The following is an 18,508-nucleotide window of genomic DNA, read 5'->3' on the forward strand; positions in this document are numbered from 1 at the left end:
ACCATTACCCCTATGCGCGCCAATGATAAATATAAAATTCTTAATTGTATGTCAAAAAATGCACAACAACTATCTCTAAAACTCGCCAAATTTTATTACAATGTTGCCAGTAGTTCCGGCTAAATCGTAAAAAATGTGTAAAATTTTGTTTTCTTCAACGCCCTCTATCTTGAAAATGGATGGAGTTACAAAAAATTGTTATTAAGCAAACCCTAATTATTTTTCAGTCTTTTACCTACTCCAGTGACGGTGTTACCTTTTTTGAAAAATATGTATAAAATTGTATCAAAAAACCAAAAAAAAAAACCGAAAAAATGCGGTTTTTTATTTTTAAAGGTACGTTTAACCAATTTTAAAAATTTGAAAAAATTCAGAATGAAATATTATGCAAAAATACACGTTATAAAGTTTTTTCGTGAAAACGAATGTCTTAGTTATTTTTTTATACTCATTTAAAATTTTGAAACCGTTCTAAAATTTAAATTTCCCGCCAAAAATTAAAAAAAAAAATTTTCGGAGAGAACTTTTAAAGCTTACAACTTTTTTATTTAAAGTTTTTCGCTAGTTCTCGATGCAGCTGAGATAAAAAATAAAAACATAAAAACTCTAATTAGGCTCTAGGTGGGTCACATGAGCACCTAGGGGGCTAAAAATTTCAAAAAGTTAATTTCACTATATATATGCTAAACGGTGAAATATATGGAATTCGAATCGAGTTGGGGGCACTTTTCATCATCTTACCCGGCTAGGCCCTTTCATGTTAATCCAATCGGTTGTTTAAATTTCTGAACGTAAACCGGGAGTAAATGGACTATTATACTAAATTTTTCGATACAACACACAAATATAACTTGTTAGAAATATTTCTAATAACTTACCTTCTGACAAATTGTGGAGTCCAATGATAACTTTAAATATCGAACTCTTTCCTGACCCAACAACTCCTGTGATCACGTGCAGTCCAGGTTTCGAGATTTTTAGAGAAACATCATCAAGAACCTTCTGATTTTTGATTTCTACCGAAACATTGTTAATATCAATCAAAGCATCCTTGTAAATCTTTTCTATTTTCGAAATTTCTTGGCATTGGAAGACTTTGTTGATGCGTTTCAAAGATGCAATCAACTCTGCTGTTCTACTCATGTTTATGGGGATCATTATCCCCATGGCCAATGTGAGTTCTCCGAAGAGGGAATCTATGTAGAAGATCAACTCGGTGTTGGTATCGTAACCTAGCGCAGTGTAAGTCAGAATCAAAGCCAGAAAAACTATTCCTGACAAAAAAATTCCGATGATGACGATAAGGAAGTGAACAAAAAACATCTTTAGAAGGGCTGACAATTCTTTGCTAAAAAATGTAGTAAACGCTATATTGAGCCATAAAAAAATCTAATCAGAGTAGGGGATAGTGGTACGCAGTGCCTCGGGTACATAGCGGGCCTTTATTTGAAATTTCCGCCTGTATACTTTCTGAAGAGGAAAATTGTGAGTTTTATATATGGAACATTTTGGTATGGAACTTTTGATGGTGTTTTCTTTATTCGGATATTGTAGGTATTTTCTTGTTCTTCTTCTAGTATTAGACCGGTTTAGTTAGACTCAAAAATAGGACTGAGGTTACAATAAGTACCATCAACCTGAAAATTGGCAGGATTGTTCAAAATACCATCATAAATAAAATCTAAAAAGTCCTCATAAATCCGAGCCGAGCTAAAAAATTTACGCTGCGTCAAAGGTCACCAAATATGGTTTTTAGCGATTTTCAGCGAAACGGTAAGTTTTATCATAAAATTTGTTGTGACAACAAATGTAGATTAGACAATTATCTATAAAAAATATCTTGATCATTTTTTCGTAAGAGCCACCGTTTTTAAGATACAACGATTCAAAGAGTTGAAAGAGTTCTAATCGTCATAATATGTATTAGTGAACCAAGTATATAGATCACTGAAGCTGTAATAAAAGTAAACATAATATTCTATCGTCAACTTAATAATACACATAATAATATAAGATATTATAAATTTGATAATGTTGCTACTATACAGCTTGCGGTCTACCGAGGGATGCAATCTATAAGTTGTATTATACATATATTACAGTGCCAACAAAAAAATATTGGTGAATGGTACCCGAAAATAATAAGAATTATTATTTTAGTTTTACAGCTTATTCCCAACAAACATAGGAAATTGATATGACAAAGTAATAACTTATAATAATTCTTCTTACTTATGTGTCTAATTCAATTCGGCTAATCTAATCACCCTACCTATTCTTTTCTCAGAAGGGTTTGAACATAATCATGAAAGCCAACTTTCTAGGCAAGATGTTTACTGCTAAGTACTAATAAACATTTCAATATACAATATACTTTATGCAAATTTAGTTTGTTGAGATACTATCATGCAAATTACACCTTTATCTCCCTGGGTGGCGAAATCCTTCAGGTAGATGACACCCTCGAGGTATTAATTAGTCTTGAGTACTACTCCGGAGTGAAAATACATGCTAAACCTATATTACTTGAATGTGCTGAAGTTTAAAAAAAACTAATTATACTCCACAAGAAGTTATTTCCAACGGAATTAGCTTTCTTCTCTCTATGTATGGAGCGCCTAAAAAAACTACGTGCTTAGATAAGTTTCGATATGCATGTTTCTTTAAAAATACTCGAAATAAAAAACAAGTGCAATTATCTTGTCTTCCTCCAACCTCAACGGCTGCCCATCAACATCTTTTTCGGGTATATTACCAAGTTCAAGTGTGGCTTGGTTATCAGCTAGATCTAAGAGACTGAGGATGGAAATTTTTCGACAGTTCATTAGAACCAATTCAAACTTTACTCCCACCTGGGCCGGAAAAACTTCTGAACACAATTTTTTGCAACTGTAAAAAGGGATATAGCGCGAAATGTGGTTGAAAAAAAGTTGGAATGTTTTGTTCGGTAGCATGCACTAACTGTCAAAACCGGTCGTGCTCCAATGTTGGATCACCAACAATTGAGGATTCATTTGATTCTATCGAGGAGCCATGCGATGTGCCATTATTGGGGCAATTTACTTGCACCCAGGATAAACAAGACGAAGACGAACAAAAAGAAGGAGAAGAAGAACTAGAAGGTGAGGAAGAAGAAGAACAAGGAGAAGAGAAAGCAGAAGTATTAGAAAATTATGAACCAGCTGGATAATTTTCCTTTTTTTAATTTATACCGCTTTTTATAACATTTTATTTTTAACCCTTGCCAATATCAATTATTCAATAGCTTCAAATTAAACAGAATCATAACAGATCCGACGAATAGGCCTACTCAGGAAACCACGGTAAAAAAACGTGTTAAGTACACTACGTCAAAGGTGGTGTGGAAACGTGTGCGCATATTATGACGATTACAACTTTTTGAATCGTTGTATCACAAAAACGGTGGCTCGTAGGAAAAAAAAGTAATAAGACATTTTTTATAGATAATTATCTAATCTACATTTTTTGTTAGAACTAATTTTACGATAAAACTTACCGTTTCGCTGAAAATCGCTAAAAACCATATTTGGTAACCCCCTTTTGACCCCGCGTAAATTTTTTAGCTCGGCTCGGATTTATGAGGACTTTTTAGATTTCATTTATGATGGTATTTTGAACAATTGTGCCAATTTTCAGCTTGATGGTAATTTTTGCAACCTCGGATATTTAAGTTGACCGGAGTATATTGGTATCCAAAGCCTGCTGCATTCTGCTAATGGATTTGCTACACATGTTTCTTCGTTGAGTAGGATAAGGGCTACTTCTTTGACTTTCCTCTTTTTCTTTTTCACTTTTTGAGTTCTTTGTTTTTGGAAAGAAAATACCTACAATATCCGAATGCAGAACACACCATCACAAGTCCCATACCCAATACATATGCAACACAAAAAACAATTGAAAAAAGATCATATTTTTAAACAAATTATTGTTTAATTGATTGATTATTTTTAAATTTAAAAATTTGATAATTAGAGTTTAATTTTAATTCTAAATATCTGTTTCAACATGCTCGCCAAGAATGTAGCGAATTCAGTGAAGGAGGAACGTAAATTCACGATGAATCTTAAGGTCTTCCACTCCCATCTTCATCGTGAATTTCCGTTCGTTGCGAATAAGTTGAACAGCTATACACTTTTATCTATAAACTTCCATTAACTGACGATGAATGTCAATAAGTGAAATCCTTTTTGCATTTAAAAAAGATATCACAACATGAATTTGGATCTCCATCTTCGAAGGCTGCTTGGCCAACACTGAGCAATGCAGCGAGGCGATGACACAGAGTTGATGTGAAAGGCAGTGTTGCCAGATTTCTTCCAGCACGTCGTACTCTTTTTCAGAGGCATAGGGAAATTTATTTTACGATGATCTTCGTAGAATTGCATTTTCCTCTAAGAGAAATTGCTTGCAGTATAATTTGAAGAGGACATACCAATTAGATATACTGCAAGAAGAGAGATAATCCAATATTTATAATCATAATATTTATATTCTAATTATCAGGTAACCAAAGTGTTTTCATAAGGAATGTCAATTATCAACAAAGAAATACTTCTTATTTTGACTAATGTATGTTGGAATATTACCTTTTTAGACAGAATAATATAAAAAATTGGACGACTATGTACCACTCTCCCCTAGACTTTGTAATATAAATGATATAACTTTTTTAGATAGCTCGGTGTAATATTTAATAAAATATAAGTTTAAGGTAATAGGCGCAAAATCTTGGTCCAATGCTATTTAACTGGATTCATGTTTTTCGAATCCTGAGAAAACTAATAAGTATTTTTTTAAATTTAAACGCAGAGTGAAAGATTACATTATTGCCGAGTGCCGAAAGCCCCTGAAAACTTCTATAATGTGTATTTTAATAAGTTCCAGGGGTGAAAAAAAAAGACAAAAATTAGTGTGATTTTTAGTTTTAAATATTTAATTCAAAAGAAACTTTTTGTTTATCCTAAGCGACTTTCAGCACTCGGTTTCATTCGGCATTTAAATTTTTCAAAAATATTTATCTTAAGATCCGAAAAAAATGATGCATTTAAATAGCATTATACAAAGATTTTGCGCCAACCAGATTAATCTGTTTTTATTTTTATTTTCAGATTATTTGAAAAAAATCCAAAAAACTCTTTGCAACAATTTCAGTTTAAAATAATTTTATTTTAAATAGATATATATTTTTAACTAAAATTATTGTGGTTCATTCCCATTAACTTTCAAAAGAAAATAGCATTATAACAATATAATATAGAGAGGGGCAAAATTATGGAATAAATTAATGTTTTCGAAAATAGAACCTAGAGACTAAAAAGGATATAGAAGAAACCTGGAAAATTATTAGAAAAAGTGTTCTACAAGCAGCAGAAGAAGCTTTAGGTAAAAGAAAAGTCAACAGAAATAAACGGAAATACAAAACTCCATGGTACGACGAAAGGGTGAAATCACTAGTAAATCAAAAGAAACAATCTTTCCTAACATACAAAAGAGTGAAGACACCAGAGGCACGAGACGACTACGTGACAACCAGGAATAGAGTAAACCAAGAAATACATAACATGGGAGAAATTTACCAAAGATATGGAATACGACCTCTATGGATCCCAGAAAAAGGTGTGGAAGATGATAAGGAGTCAAATAACAGAAATTAATGAATTTGTACGGATAGATACCATTACGGAGACACAATGAACTAGGCATTTCACGAAATTATATGGAGAAGGAGAAGAAGAGAACAGAGAAATAAACATTAATGAAACCCATGATAGAGTACTAATATTAGAAGAAGAGCTACAAAGACGAATAAAAAAATTAAAAAATAGAAAAGCACCTGGTTCTGATAAGATAAATAATGAACTGCTAAAATATGGAGGAGGAACACTGCTCAAATGGCTCCTAAAATTATTTGTGGATATAATAAATATCGGAGTAGTACCAGCGGAATGCAAAGAAAGCCTCCTGCTACCGATACTCAAACAGGGATACTCGAAAAATCCTGAAAATTATAGAGGCATTAGTCTGATGAACAGCACATTAAAATTGTTGACGGCAGTCATAAAAGATAAAATCGAGGAAAAATCGAACATGGCAGATGAACAACAAGGCTTCCGGAAGAACCGCAGCACAATAGATGCAATTTTTATTATCAGGCAAATAGTAGAAAAGTCTATTGAATATGGAAATCCAGCATACATGTGCTTTGTAGATTTAAAAAGTGCTTTTGATAGGGTGAGGCGAAATGATATCTTATATTTATTACAAGCTGAAAAATAGAGCACCAGATAATAAGGCTAATTAATGAAATTAACAAGAACAACAAGACAAGAGTTATAATGTCAACAGGAGAAACAGAACGCATAGAACTGAAATGAGGAATCCGCCAAGGAGACTCGGTCAGGCCATTGTTATTCAATATGGTGATGAATCAAATAATTCACGAAGTAAGAAAACGACATAGGTACCACATGGGAGCGCATAAAATCACGATACTATGCTATGCCGATGATGCAGTACTAATTGCTGATAACGAGGATGACCTTCAAAGGCAGCTCCACACCTTCAATATCACAGCAAATAAACTTAATATGAGAATATCAGTAGAAAAAACTAAATGTATAGTGATAAGTAAAGAGCCGCGTAGATGCAAGTTAGAAATATACGGCAAAATTGTAGAGCAAGTAATGAAATTTAATTACCTAGGAGTAGAGATCACTAGTGATAGGAATATAAGAACAGAGACCACAACACAAGCAACAGAAGCGGCAGGAGTAAGTGGTTGCCTCCGAGAAACCATGTGGAGAAACAAATATCTGACCACGGAAAGCAAAATAAAAGTATCCAAAACAACAGTAAGACCTATCCTAACATATGCAGCGGAGACAAGGACCGATACAAGAAAGACGAAACAACAAATCAACAATATAGAAATGACAGTATTAAGATAATAGCGGGCGTATCATTAAGAGACAGACAAAGCAACAGAAGTATATAAGAACGATGCAAAATTCAAAATATTAACAGGTGGATAAAAACAAGAAATAAAAACTGGAACGAACATGTAAACCGAATGGAACCAGATAGATTAGCGAACATCTGTAAAAACAACAAGCCGTATAGCAGAAGACCCGTTGGAAGGCCGCCGAAAAGGTGGAAAGACAATGTACAATCAACAACAACTGAAACAGAATAAGAGGCAGACAAACAGGAGTAATCCTAGTCGCGCGAACAAGAAGAAGAAGAAGAAGAAAAAGAAAATAGGCGATTTTGGAGATAAATTCCGAAACAAGTCGATTTTTGTTTTCAAATTATGATTTTTTGATAATTGAATAACCTTTCAAATGAGCTATCACGCGACCGTCGATTACGTCATCATGCCCAGATAGATGACGTCACTAGTATATTATACATATAGGTATGCCAAAAAATCGACCTGTTTGGGTAATTGTCTCCAAAGTCGCCCATTCCCGAAACATTAATTTATTCCATAAATTTGCCCCTACTAAATTACATATTTTAACAAATCTATATTTTCCAATAATATAATTTACCTTCTTTCTTTAGATATTTTTCCAATAAAAAACCTTTCCCAAGTATACATTTTGATGACACGAATTGCTGTAAGTGCTTCCTGCGTTATCTGTAGCCTTTCATCAGAGTGCTTTCCTACTGTTAGCCGCAGCTTTGTTACTAATTTACAGAGAAATCCTAAAATAGAAAAAGATAAAAATTAAAAGATATTTATGTATATCGTTTAGCTTATCAGCTATGACCAGTAAACTCCTATTTTTATATTCTTTGACGTAGCCATCAAAACGGACAATCGAATATGCAGTAAATTTAAGAAGACAAAGGAACTGCTATGTGACGGCCCCACATACCCTACCCTGTTCAAAATATTTCTGAAAAAATCTGAAACCATGGTAAAGAAAGTGCGAAGGAATAGGTATAGGTACTATTAGTAAGAAACGAATATCTATATACCGTAAATTTTTGACGATTAAATGATGAGCGCACAAAACGAAGATTAATTCAGCTTGATAAGAAAACTGATGAGAAAACTTCTTCTTCTTCTTCTTTTTTTATAGACATGTCTCTGTCTTCTTTTTCAATGTGCCTTAAGTAAGTTGTCATTCCATCGTTTTCGTGGTTTTCCACCGATCGTCTTCCTATTGGGAAACCGTCTCTCGCTGACCTTACTACTCTATTTGTTGTCATTCGGCTTGTGGTCATTCCATTATATTCTTCAGTTGCTCAACCAGTTGTTAATGTTGTCCACCTTGTAACTCCGTCGTATATCTGTACTTCTAGCTTTGTCTTATAGAGTCTTACCATCGATTTTTCGAATGGTTTTCATCTCCGCTCGTTCGAGCCATCCTTTTATCCTGCTGATGAGAAAACTGGAATATGAATATACAAAGAATGGAGTGGAAATAAACCTTAAAGAAAACTAATACCCTAAGTGCTCGGCACAATTTTACAACACACGATATGAATTTCAACTTTCTGACGGTGTTCACTTTTGCCATCGTAGGTGTACCTAATTTATTAATATTATCAGTAATAAATTTTTAAATTAATTATTGTATTAAGTTTTACAGTGTTTTGTGGCTTAGCGATTTTATCTATTTGTTATATTGCCTGCGTTGTCACTGCTCCGATAGCTTCCATCAGACGGTCACCCCCGAGAAGGGGTAAAACTCACCCCAGGGCAAAAGCACACATAGACACACTTCCACTTTTTTCTTTGACATGTTATCTATGTGTATGCCAAATTTCAGGTCAATTCGAGCTGTTCTTTAAAATCCACAGTAAAAACCGTGAGTAAATAGACTAAAAAGCTAGAAATTGATATTAGCCATATAGACCATAGCATTTAGCATCAAAAAACCGGAATAACTCCATTTTTAACCCCCTTTGTGACTCAGTGGTAAAAGCGCCTACCTTTGGATCGAAAGGTCCGAATAGTCGTGAGTTCGAATCTCACCAGGGTCAGAAATTTTTCGTTTATTATAAATTAATAAATGAAAATAGTTTCTGTCCTTGTGGGATCGGTACTAACCGGAGGGACCGCAGACGTTCGGATACAATTAGCGTCTCTTTGCAAAGACAATGACGTCGACTTTGCAAAGTAACAAGACACTTACTCAACACACACACTGCACATGACACTAGGTACCTGACTGCAAAAATTCACCGTACCTACCATACCAATGGCCATTTGTTGTCGAGGCATAAGCTAAAAAAAAATCCATTTTTAAACACAGCAACTTGGAGACTTGCAACGTATTGCATTATGTTCAGGATGATATCAGTAAAAGAATCTAATATAGAAAAGTGGGTGGAATTGCATAGTTGCATTTTAAAGTGCATAAAATGTACCCAAAAGTACATAAATATGTCAAAATAAGCATACTAAGGCCCAGATTTTGTTACTCGCGGGTTTTTGGGGTAGCTGAACACGACTGCGCGATCAGCACCGACCCCTGGAGCACCTGGCATCCAGTAGCATTACTAAGGCACGTCATCTTTTTGAGTTTCGAGAGTTTTCGGTATTAAATTATGTATTGCAAACAGATTTCTCGGTGGGTTTTGGAGTTGCTGAAAATGAATATTCCATCAAAACGACACCTGGAGCACCTGGTGTCTAAGGTCACGTCATCTTCTGGAGTGTCGGGTGATTTTGGCACAAACAGATTTTTTTGGAGGGTTTTTTAGGGTTACATAAGACGTTTTCACTATCAGAACCGACCCCAGGAGCACCTGGTGTTATCGTCACTGCTAATATAAATCAAATTCTGGAGTTTTGAAAGTTTCGAAGCTTTTTGGGGTCGTTGAATACGAATATTTCTGCACAACTGACCTAAAGACTACCTGGTCCCCAAAGTCACTGCCCAGATTGCACCGGGGAGTCGGCTCCGATGTCATATTCTTGATCAGCAACCCCAAAATACCCCCAGAGTAATCTCTTTGCATCAATTTAGTGAAGAATACCCTCGAAACTCCATAAAACGTGCCTTAGCAGCGAACCCGGGCACCAGGTGCTCCAGTGATGGTCGGTTCTGATCGCGTATGCGTATTCAGCGGCCCCAAAAACCGCCGAGTAACAAAATATGGCCCTTAATACACTTATTTTGACATGTTTATGCACTTTTGGATAGACTTCAAAATGCAACTGCATTTGCACCCATTTTTCTATATTAGACTTTTTTCTTAACATCATCCTGAACATAATACAAAGAATTGTAAGCTTCTGGGTGCTGTATTTAAAAATCGATTTATTTTTGTGCCAAATCTTCTTCTTCTTTAAGTACCGTGCCCAAATTTTTAGGCGTGGGTAGCTTCCATTACAAGTTGCCGATATCGTTCTCAACTTTGTGCGGCAGGTAACAATTGATCTGCTGATAAGCCAGTCCATTGACGAAGGTTTCGGAGCCACGAATATTTGTTTCGACCAATTCCTCTTTTTCCGTCGATATTTCCATTGAATATTAACTGCAGCATCCTGTATCTGCCACCTCTCATTATATGCCCCAGATATTCAAGTTTTCTCTTTTTTATCATCTTGGTTAAATCACCTTCGCCTTGACCTACTCTGTTTAAGACTTCTCTGTTTGAAATGCGTTGAACCCAAGATATTCTGAGCATTCTACGATACGACCATATCTTAAAGGCTTCTAATTTGTTCATCATGTTAAACTTCATGATCCAGGTTTCACATCCATATAGTAATACAGGATACACATAACATTTTAGGAACTTGATTCTTAGTTGTAAGTTCAGCTGAGAGTTGCTCAGAAGAGATCTAAGTTACATAAATGCTCCTCTTGCAGTTTCTATACGAGTTTTAATTTCTTCATCCGGATTTAGTGTCTCGTTTATCCAACATACTAGGTATTTAAAATAGTTAACTTTTGTTATTGGTTCATCACTGACAATTAGTTGCATAGGGCCGACGTCTTGTTTACTAACCACAAGTAATTTTGTCTTTGTTGCATTTATGTTAAGTCCGTTATTGGAGCATTCTTTAGTGACTCGATCTATAAGGAAATGAAAATCTTCGATATTTTCAGCGATGATCGCGGTGTCGTCTGCATATCTGATGTTGTTAATAGTTTCTCCCCCGATTCGAACTCCACATTGTCCTTCCAAGGCTTCATTAAAAATGATTTCTGAGTATACGTTAAACAAAGTTGGGGATAACACATAACCCTGTCTGACACCTCTTTGAATGCAAATTTTGTCTGTTTCTTTGCCGTCTACCAGAATATAAGCTTCTTGATTCCAATATAGATGTTGTAAAAGTCTCAGATCTTTATCATCTTTTCCAATCATTTCTAGATATTTAAACAACCTATCATGTTGAACTCTATCACACGCCTTCTCAAAATCTATAAAGCAGACGTAAATTGGTTTCTGTACTTCCCATAATCGTTGAAGTAATGTTAACATTGAGAACAAAGCTTCCCTTGTTCCCAATCCTTCTCTGAAACCGAATTGTTTGTTTCCCATTATCTCTTCACATTTCTGCTTGATTCCATTAAGAATTATCTTAAGAAGTAGCTTGAGAGAGTGGCTCATGAGACTAATTAGTCTAAAGTCTTTACATGATGATGTATTAGGCTTTTTTGGGAGTGGAATAAATGTAGAATCTAACCATATCCGTAGCATCATTCCAGTCTCATATATATGGTTATAAATGTTTATTAGTTGTGAGACATTGTCGTCATCCAGAAGTTTGAGCCAGTCTGACGGTATTTGTCAGGGCCTGGAGATTTCCCATTTTTGTTCTGTTTGATGGCTTTCTCTACTTCCGCTTTTAAAATACTAGGACCAGTATTCGTATATGTACTTTGTGATGTTAAGTGGTGGCCTTCTATCCAGGAAGAGCTCTTTTATATAGTTAGTCCATTCTTCCTTTTTTTCATCCAAGTCGAGAATTATTTTACCTTTGGAGTTTCTCCTGAAGTGAGGAGTTCTTTTTTTCTGAGTGTAGGTAATTTCTTTAAGCTTTTTATGTATATTAAACTCGTGTTTTCTTTGTAGTTCTTCCATTTCACGGCATCTTTGTTCCATCCAGTCCTCTTTTGCTCGCTTAACATCGTATTTTATTTGTCGATATATCTCTCTATACCGAATCTGGTCTTTGTTTTTCCAATTTCTTCTTTGCTGAATAAGGTCTAGTATTTTATCGGTCATCCAATCCTTTTTTTTTATTGGGTCTTTTTCTGGTTTCAAAACTTCGTTTGCTATGGTGACCATGGCGAAATTCATGATATCTAGATTTTGACCGATATTTTCTTTTTCAGATCTTTCTAACTTTTTTTAATCTCACGATTTATCTTATTTCCGGACTCATCTGCTATTACGGCATTTCTTAGGAGTCGAGTATAAGGTTTATTCTGCGTTGTGTGGGCTTTTATTCTTTTTAGTTTTAGTTTGAATCCAGCACAGAGCAGATTATGGTTAGTTGGTGCGTCTGCACTTGGGTATGTTTTTACAGATCTAATACTGTTTCTAAACCTTCTATTAACCTTCGGATGACCAAGCGGGGAAAATTTTGACCGCAGCGTATGTTTTTCTTTAATAACTTCAAAAGTATTTTCAACTTTTAACTCATTTTTTTTATTTGACTTTAATATCATTCTAGATATCCTCCTATGTTGAAATAAAAAAATTCTCTATATTTTACGAATAAAAAATATATTCTGAAGTTGATGTTTAGTAAAATACCGTCTATTACGTGTAATTCCAAGTAGTTTTACGCTAATGACGTCGACTTTGCAAAGTAACAAGACACTTACTCAACATACACACTACACATGACACTAATACTCATGTTGTGACTGGCTGAATGACACAAAGAAAAAAAAACTTCATTTTTTGTTAATTGTCATTTTTGACAATTTTGACCTGGGGTCATTTTCCCCCCTTGGTCATCCGTGTAACAAAAAAATGTTGGTCATCGGAAGGTTAATGCCAATGTAGTCAATTTGATTTCTGACTATCTTTCCCTCTTGATCAGCTGGAGATTTCCAGGTATATAGTCGTCTTTTAGGTTGCTGAAACAAAGTATGCTATAATGCATTTCTCTTCTTGGCAGAACTGTATTAGTCTTTGCCCTCTTTCGTTCCTTTCTCCAAGTCCATACTTTCCGGTTATATCTTGTGTGATTTCAGCACCAACTTCTAAGTTGAAGTCTCCAGTCTCCCATAATAATTGTAGCTTCATGTTTTTTTGCGCTCCGGAGAATTTGTTTAATTTGGCTGTATAATTGCTCAATTTCTTCATCTGGTTTGTCAGCTGTTGGTGCATAGACTTATATTATATTAATATTCAATAGTTTATTTTGCAGCTGATTCATCATGATACGATCATTGAAGGGGAGAAATTTGTGCTAAATGCCCTGGTCTAATAAAATACCTTACTATTAACTTCCCGCTATCGCCTAGAGTACAGAAACGGATATGATAAAATAAAAATGGAAATGATAAAAGAATAGTCACTACCTGTGGTCACTACCTAACTAATTATTATTTATCTGTCTTTGTATAAATGCATAAATAAACGATGCAATATAAAGTCAGTTTGTTTGCAATAGTCAAATGATCTATTCTTATTATGTTTTCTAAAAATTGCAGTTTAGTAGTTTTAATTTGCATGCAACTGATGTTAGTGTTATTAGTGTACAGTGAAAGCTTGCAGCCATATAGTGTGCTCTACTCTTATCGATACACTGAAGTTTACCAATTCTATAAAACCGCCCAAAATGAGGAATGCGTATTCTGTAAAGTAGATAGTGTGAAGTGTGGTGATGACAAGTCGATTTTGGTTAAACGACGACGTCTTGGAGATTGCAATATATCGATAAATGGTGGGAGTACAAAAATATATGGAAACAACAAAGTTATAATTAGAGGATTAGAAAACATTTTTGGGAATTATACCTTGTCATTGGCAGAAGTAGATTTTGATAACAATATATATTTGACCCACGGCTTCAGTACAACAACTGTTAATACAGCTAAAAGCTATTACTACTCCGATTCTAAACATTTTACAGTATGGTTTCCTAATCATGCGGATCTTTTAATATTTCCGTTTTATCAGTTTTATCACGGTTTGGTCAATGAAACTTTAGATAGCCAACAAAAGGCTACGAATATCCGATTTAGTGCCTGCAATCATACTTACAACCTAAAAATTTTAAACGAATTTGGAAACGGTCTGTACAAAACTGACCAAACAGCCTTCTATGTCCAAAAAGAAAAAGAAGAAACGGATGCACCGGCTAATTGTTTATTTTCTCGACTTATAATTCCAGAAGTATCTTCATCTCAAATGATCACTACAGTTCCAAATCAAGATGTTCCTGTAGAAGACAACACAAAATGTAACTGCGAAAGCAATAAAGTGATACTAGTCATATTAATATCATTGGTAGTGTTTTTGATATTTGTAATTTGTGTACTAATATACTTTTGTAAGAAAAGAACAGTTTCTGGGGAACCCTCCACTACGTTTTCCAAAATAAAATCAACTTATACTGACTGGTTGGCCTCCCATATACACTTCAGAGACTCATCCAAAGCGGACGCTTTATGTGAAGAAAACAGTTATTGCGTACCTCTAGTGCCTAACCTACATTATGATTATGCTGTGGTTATCAGAGAGAAAGAAGTATTGCCTGAAAATGATTATATGGTGGTTGAAGATAGAAGAACGAATTCAAGTGGGTCATATTTAGAACCGAAAGAGTGTCATGAAGAGCGTGACGAAGATCTTACTACAGATGGTTACATAGATGTGCTTGATTGAAGAAAATGTGTACCTTAGCTCTTAAAAATATATACCTAACTTTGAAGTGATACAGCTTTAAAAATAAATAGGTAATAACTAATCTTGTGCAATATTTTTGTGTTTTAATTCCTGTATTATATTGTGATTTATAATAAAAGTGTTTTTTTTTTGCTTTTAAAGTTATAAATGCATTTTTCACAATATTATACAGGGTGTATATTCTGGGACCAAAAATAGTTCGATGGAACCTAACTGGAACCTAACTTACCTTAGTACAAATGTACACATAAAAAGTTACAGCCGTTTGAAGTTACAAAATGAAAATCGATTTTGTCGAATATATCGAAAACTATTAGAGATTTTTTATTGAAAAAGGACATGTGGCTTTCTTATGGCAGGAATATTTTTAAAAAATAACGGTGAAATTTGTGCACCTCATAAAAATTTTATGGGGGTTTTGTTCCCTTAAACCCTCCCCCTTTTTTGTAACACCATTAGTTAAACACAATGTTTTTAAAATTTTTTGCCTCTTATTACTTTTTCGAAAAGCCAGTTTTTATAGAGATATTTTGAATATTTTTCAAGTCCACCACATATTATTGTATATATGCAAGTACGAGTATAGAGACCTGGTAACAATATGATTTATTTATAATATACCTTTTTCGATATATGTATTTTGAACCAAGAGACAAAAAAGTTTTATAAATACTGTGTTTAACTAACGGTACCGTAATAATAGTTTAATTGAAACGTACATAAACATTTGGGGGGTTTAAATAAACAAAACATCCAAAAAAATTTTATGTAAACATATTAAAAAAGAAGCCGCATCTCGATAAAAACTGGCTTATAGAAAAAATACTAAGAGGCAAGAAAGTTTTAAAAACATTGTGTTTAACTAATGGTACCACAATAATGACACACAGAAGTTTGCGGGGTGTGGAACAAAACATCATAAAATATTTATGGGGTGTACAAATTTCACTGTTATTTTTTTAAGGCTTCTACCATAAGAATACCACACGTTCATTTTCAATAAAAAAATCTCTAAGAGTTTTCGATAAATGGAAAAAATCGGTTTTCATTTTTAAACTTAAAAGGGTTGTAATTTTTTTTATGTGTACATTTGTACTAAGGTAAGTTAGGTTTAATCGATCTATTTTCTATCCCAGAAAATGTGATTGAATTTATGACCTGGATTTTTGTTACACCCTGTATGTCACTGAAGTTTATGCGCTAAAAAATCTTAAATAAATGGAAATTGGAAGTTTTCGAGAAACATCCATAAAAACTGTGCCAGAAAAAGGGAAGAAAAAGGCAGAAAAGGGGCTGCAAGTACAGAGGATTTAAGGTAAAACTGCATCATTTTAACCCTCGTAAGGCGGTGCGGGGTGCAGCTGCACCCCAGACCTCGTTTTTTTCACCTATCTTTTTTAATAAATTTTTTTTATTTTTGTCCATTTTTTTATTCCTATTAAATTCAATTCTGAACGTATTCCACCCATTACAGCATTTAAAATTCTTTGCGTTTACGTGGTTTTTGGAAAAAAATACTTTTGGGTGCAAATGATGCAAATTTCGTATCCTGAGTTGGACGTTCCTGATGTTCCACCTGGAGCTAACAGAGCTACGGGGCAAGGTCGGTGTTACTTATGTCTGAGAAAAAAGACCGAAAGTCCCGGCATTGTTCCTAGTATTGTGCGTAAAAACTTTGTGTTGCTCATTCTGGGAAAAAATCCATGTGTTTGTCGTGCGACAATAATAGTTTTTTTTAAGAAGAAATGAGTACTTTTTTTGTAAAATTATGTTTCGTACTACAGAGTGAGTTTTATGTATGGAAACACACAATTATCTCGAAAACAGTTTTCACAATTTTTATAGATTTTGGTAAGTAGGGGTTTTCTAATGCAGTCGATATTATAGTTCTAATTAAATTGTTGTCAGACCTTCCGTTTTTCTGGAAATCTAATGAACTTTCTTATTTCAAATGAAATACCCTATATATTTTTTGCGTTTTGAAGTCCTTAAGAAACATTAATTATTTTTCATGTTACATTCCCTATACCTAAATGCCATAATTTCGGAGATATTTATTAAAAGAAAATTTAAACAAATTATAAAAATCAATTTTTTCGGCCCGGGTAGACATTATTTTAGGTTCTTTGGATCATTGGCAACAAAAAAGATCTTTTGTAATGTTTCTGTAAAGTTAATCGTTTTCGAGTAATAAACAATTTAAAACTGAAAAAAAAAATCGAATAATGACGATTTTCAAGGTTCGAAAACACAAGTAAAAAATATAATTTTTGAAATTACAAAGTACCTAAATACAAGTACAACATTTTTTCTAATAGCTAAGATTTCTTGGCTCATTTTATTCTAAAATATTGCTTTTTAGTTTTTAATGAAGTGCATATTATAAGTGGACGGGCCATCGGGTTGTATTAACAACTAAAAATCAATGTTTTAAAATGAAACAATCTCAAATTACTTATCAGTAGCTGATAAAATAAAAATAAGGCTTGAGCTTGAATTCGGGTACTTCGTACTTCGCTGTTTCAAAAATAATATTGTTAATTTGTGTTCTTGAACCCTGAAAATCAGGTCATTATTCGTTTTTCTTTTCAGTTTTAAATTGTTTATAACTCGAAAACGATTAATTTTAGAGGAAAATTACAGATCTTTCTTGTTCCCAATAATCCAAGCAACCTAAAATAGTGTTTACCCGGGCCAAAAAAATGGTTTTTATAATTTGTTTAAATTTTTTTTTATATAAATGTAGCAATAATTCTGAAATTATGGCATTTAGCTATAGGGAATATAACATGAAAAATAATCAGTATTTCTTAAAGACTTCAAAACACAAAAAATATACAGGGTATTCCATTTAAAATAAGAAAGTTTATCAGATTTTCAGAAAAATGAAAAATATGACAACAATGTAATTAGCACCATAATAATGTCCGCATTAGAAAACCCCTATCTACCAAAATCCATAAAATTCGTGAATTTTTCGAGATAATTGAGTGTTTCCATACATAAAACTCACTCTGTATAATAAATAAGTCCTAATTATTTTTCAAATTCATTTCCCGACACGTTCACATATAAAAAAATGGATATACAGATGGGGCGCAAATGCACCCCGCACCGTTGTTTACGTAAGTATCTAAGCACCGCCTTACGAGGGTTAAGAACCTTCGTCTATCAGCATGATACTACGACAACCAGAGATAAAGCCACGCGCATGAATAAGCATGTCTCTCTCTCTTTTACGCCTACGTCACTGACCGACAAACGCCAGGACAAATGTTCGATTTTTAACTTGGGTTTGTTATTTTTATGCAGTTTTCGGAAAGCATAAAGCTATATTTTCGGGATAAAATTCTTAAATATAATTAGAAATAGTCATTACTGCCCTTTCAGCATGGTATTAGGTTTGTTCTAGCAAACAGTCAAACTAGTCAGAAACCGTCAGCAAACAGTTGGTCAGTGAGAGAACATAATACAGTCACCAGTGCTATCCTCTCTACTCGCGCTGGTCCAGTATTCGCTGATGGTTTCAAACCGTTTGAAACTGATGCTAGAACAAACCTATTATTGTTAGTATTAAATCTTTGCAACTACTTTTTCTAGATTTAAAAAAAGATTTCAACATCAATTATATAACAACATATATAATTTA

At 33.9% G+C, this 18,508-nt stretch overlaps 1 protein-coding gene across 3 annotated transcripts in view; it reads right to left on the reverse strand.

Moving 5' to 3' along the window:
- LOC114331755 (probable multidrug resistance-associated protein lethal(2)03659) overlaps positions 1–18,508 on the reverse strand; it is a 243,736-nt gene that overhangs the window by 76,054 nt on the left and 149,174 nt on the right. For all 3 annotated transcript variants that reach the window (XM_028281392.2, XM_028281390.2, XM_028281391.2), the window contains exons 5-6: positions 7,572–7,728; positions 879–1,348 (exon numbers count right to left, since the gene is read on the reverse strand). In XM_028281392.2, coding sequence (XP_028137193.2) covers positions 879–1,348; positions 7,572–7,728 — 627 coding nt within the window. The remainder of the gene's footprint in view (positions 1–878; positions 1,349–7,571; positions 7,729–18,508) is intronic.

Source organism: Diabrotica virgifera, chromosome 5 (assembly GCF_917563875.1).
Source record: "Diabrotica virgifera virgifera chromosome 5, PGI_DIABVI_V3a".
NCBI lineage: Eukaryota > Metazoa > Arthropoda > Insecta > Coleoptera > Chrysomelidae > Diabrotica > Diabrotica virgifera.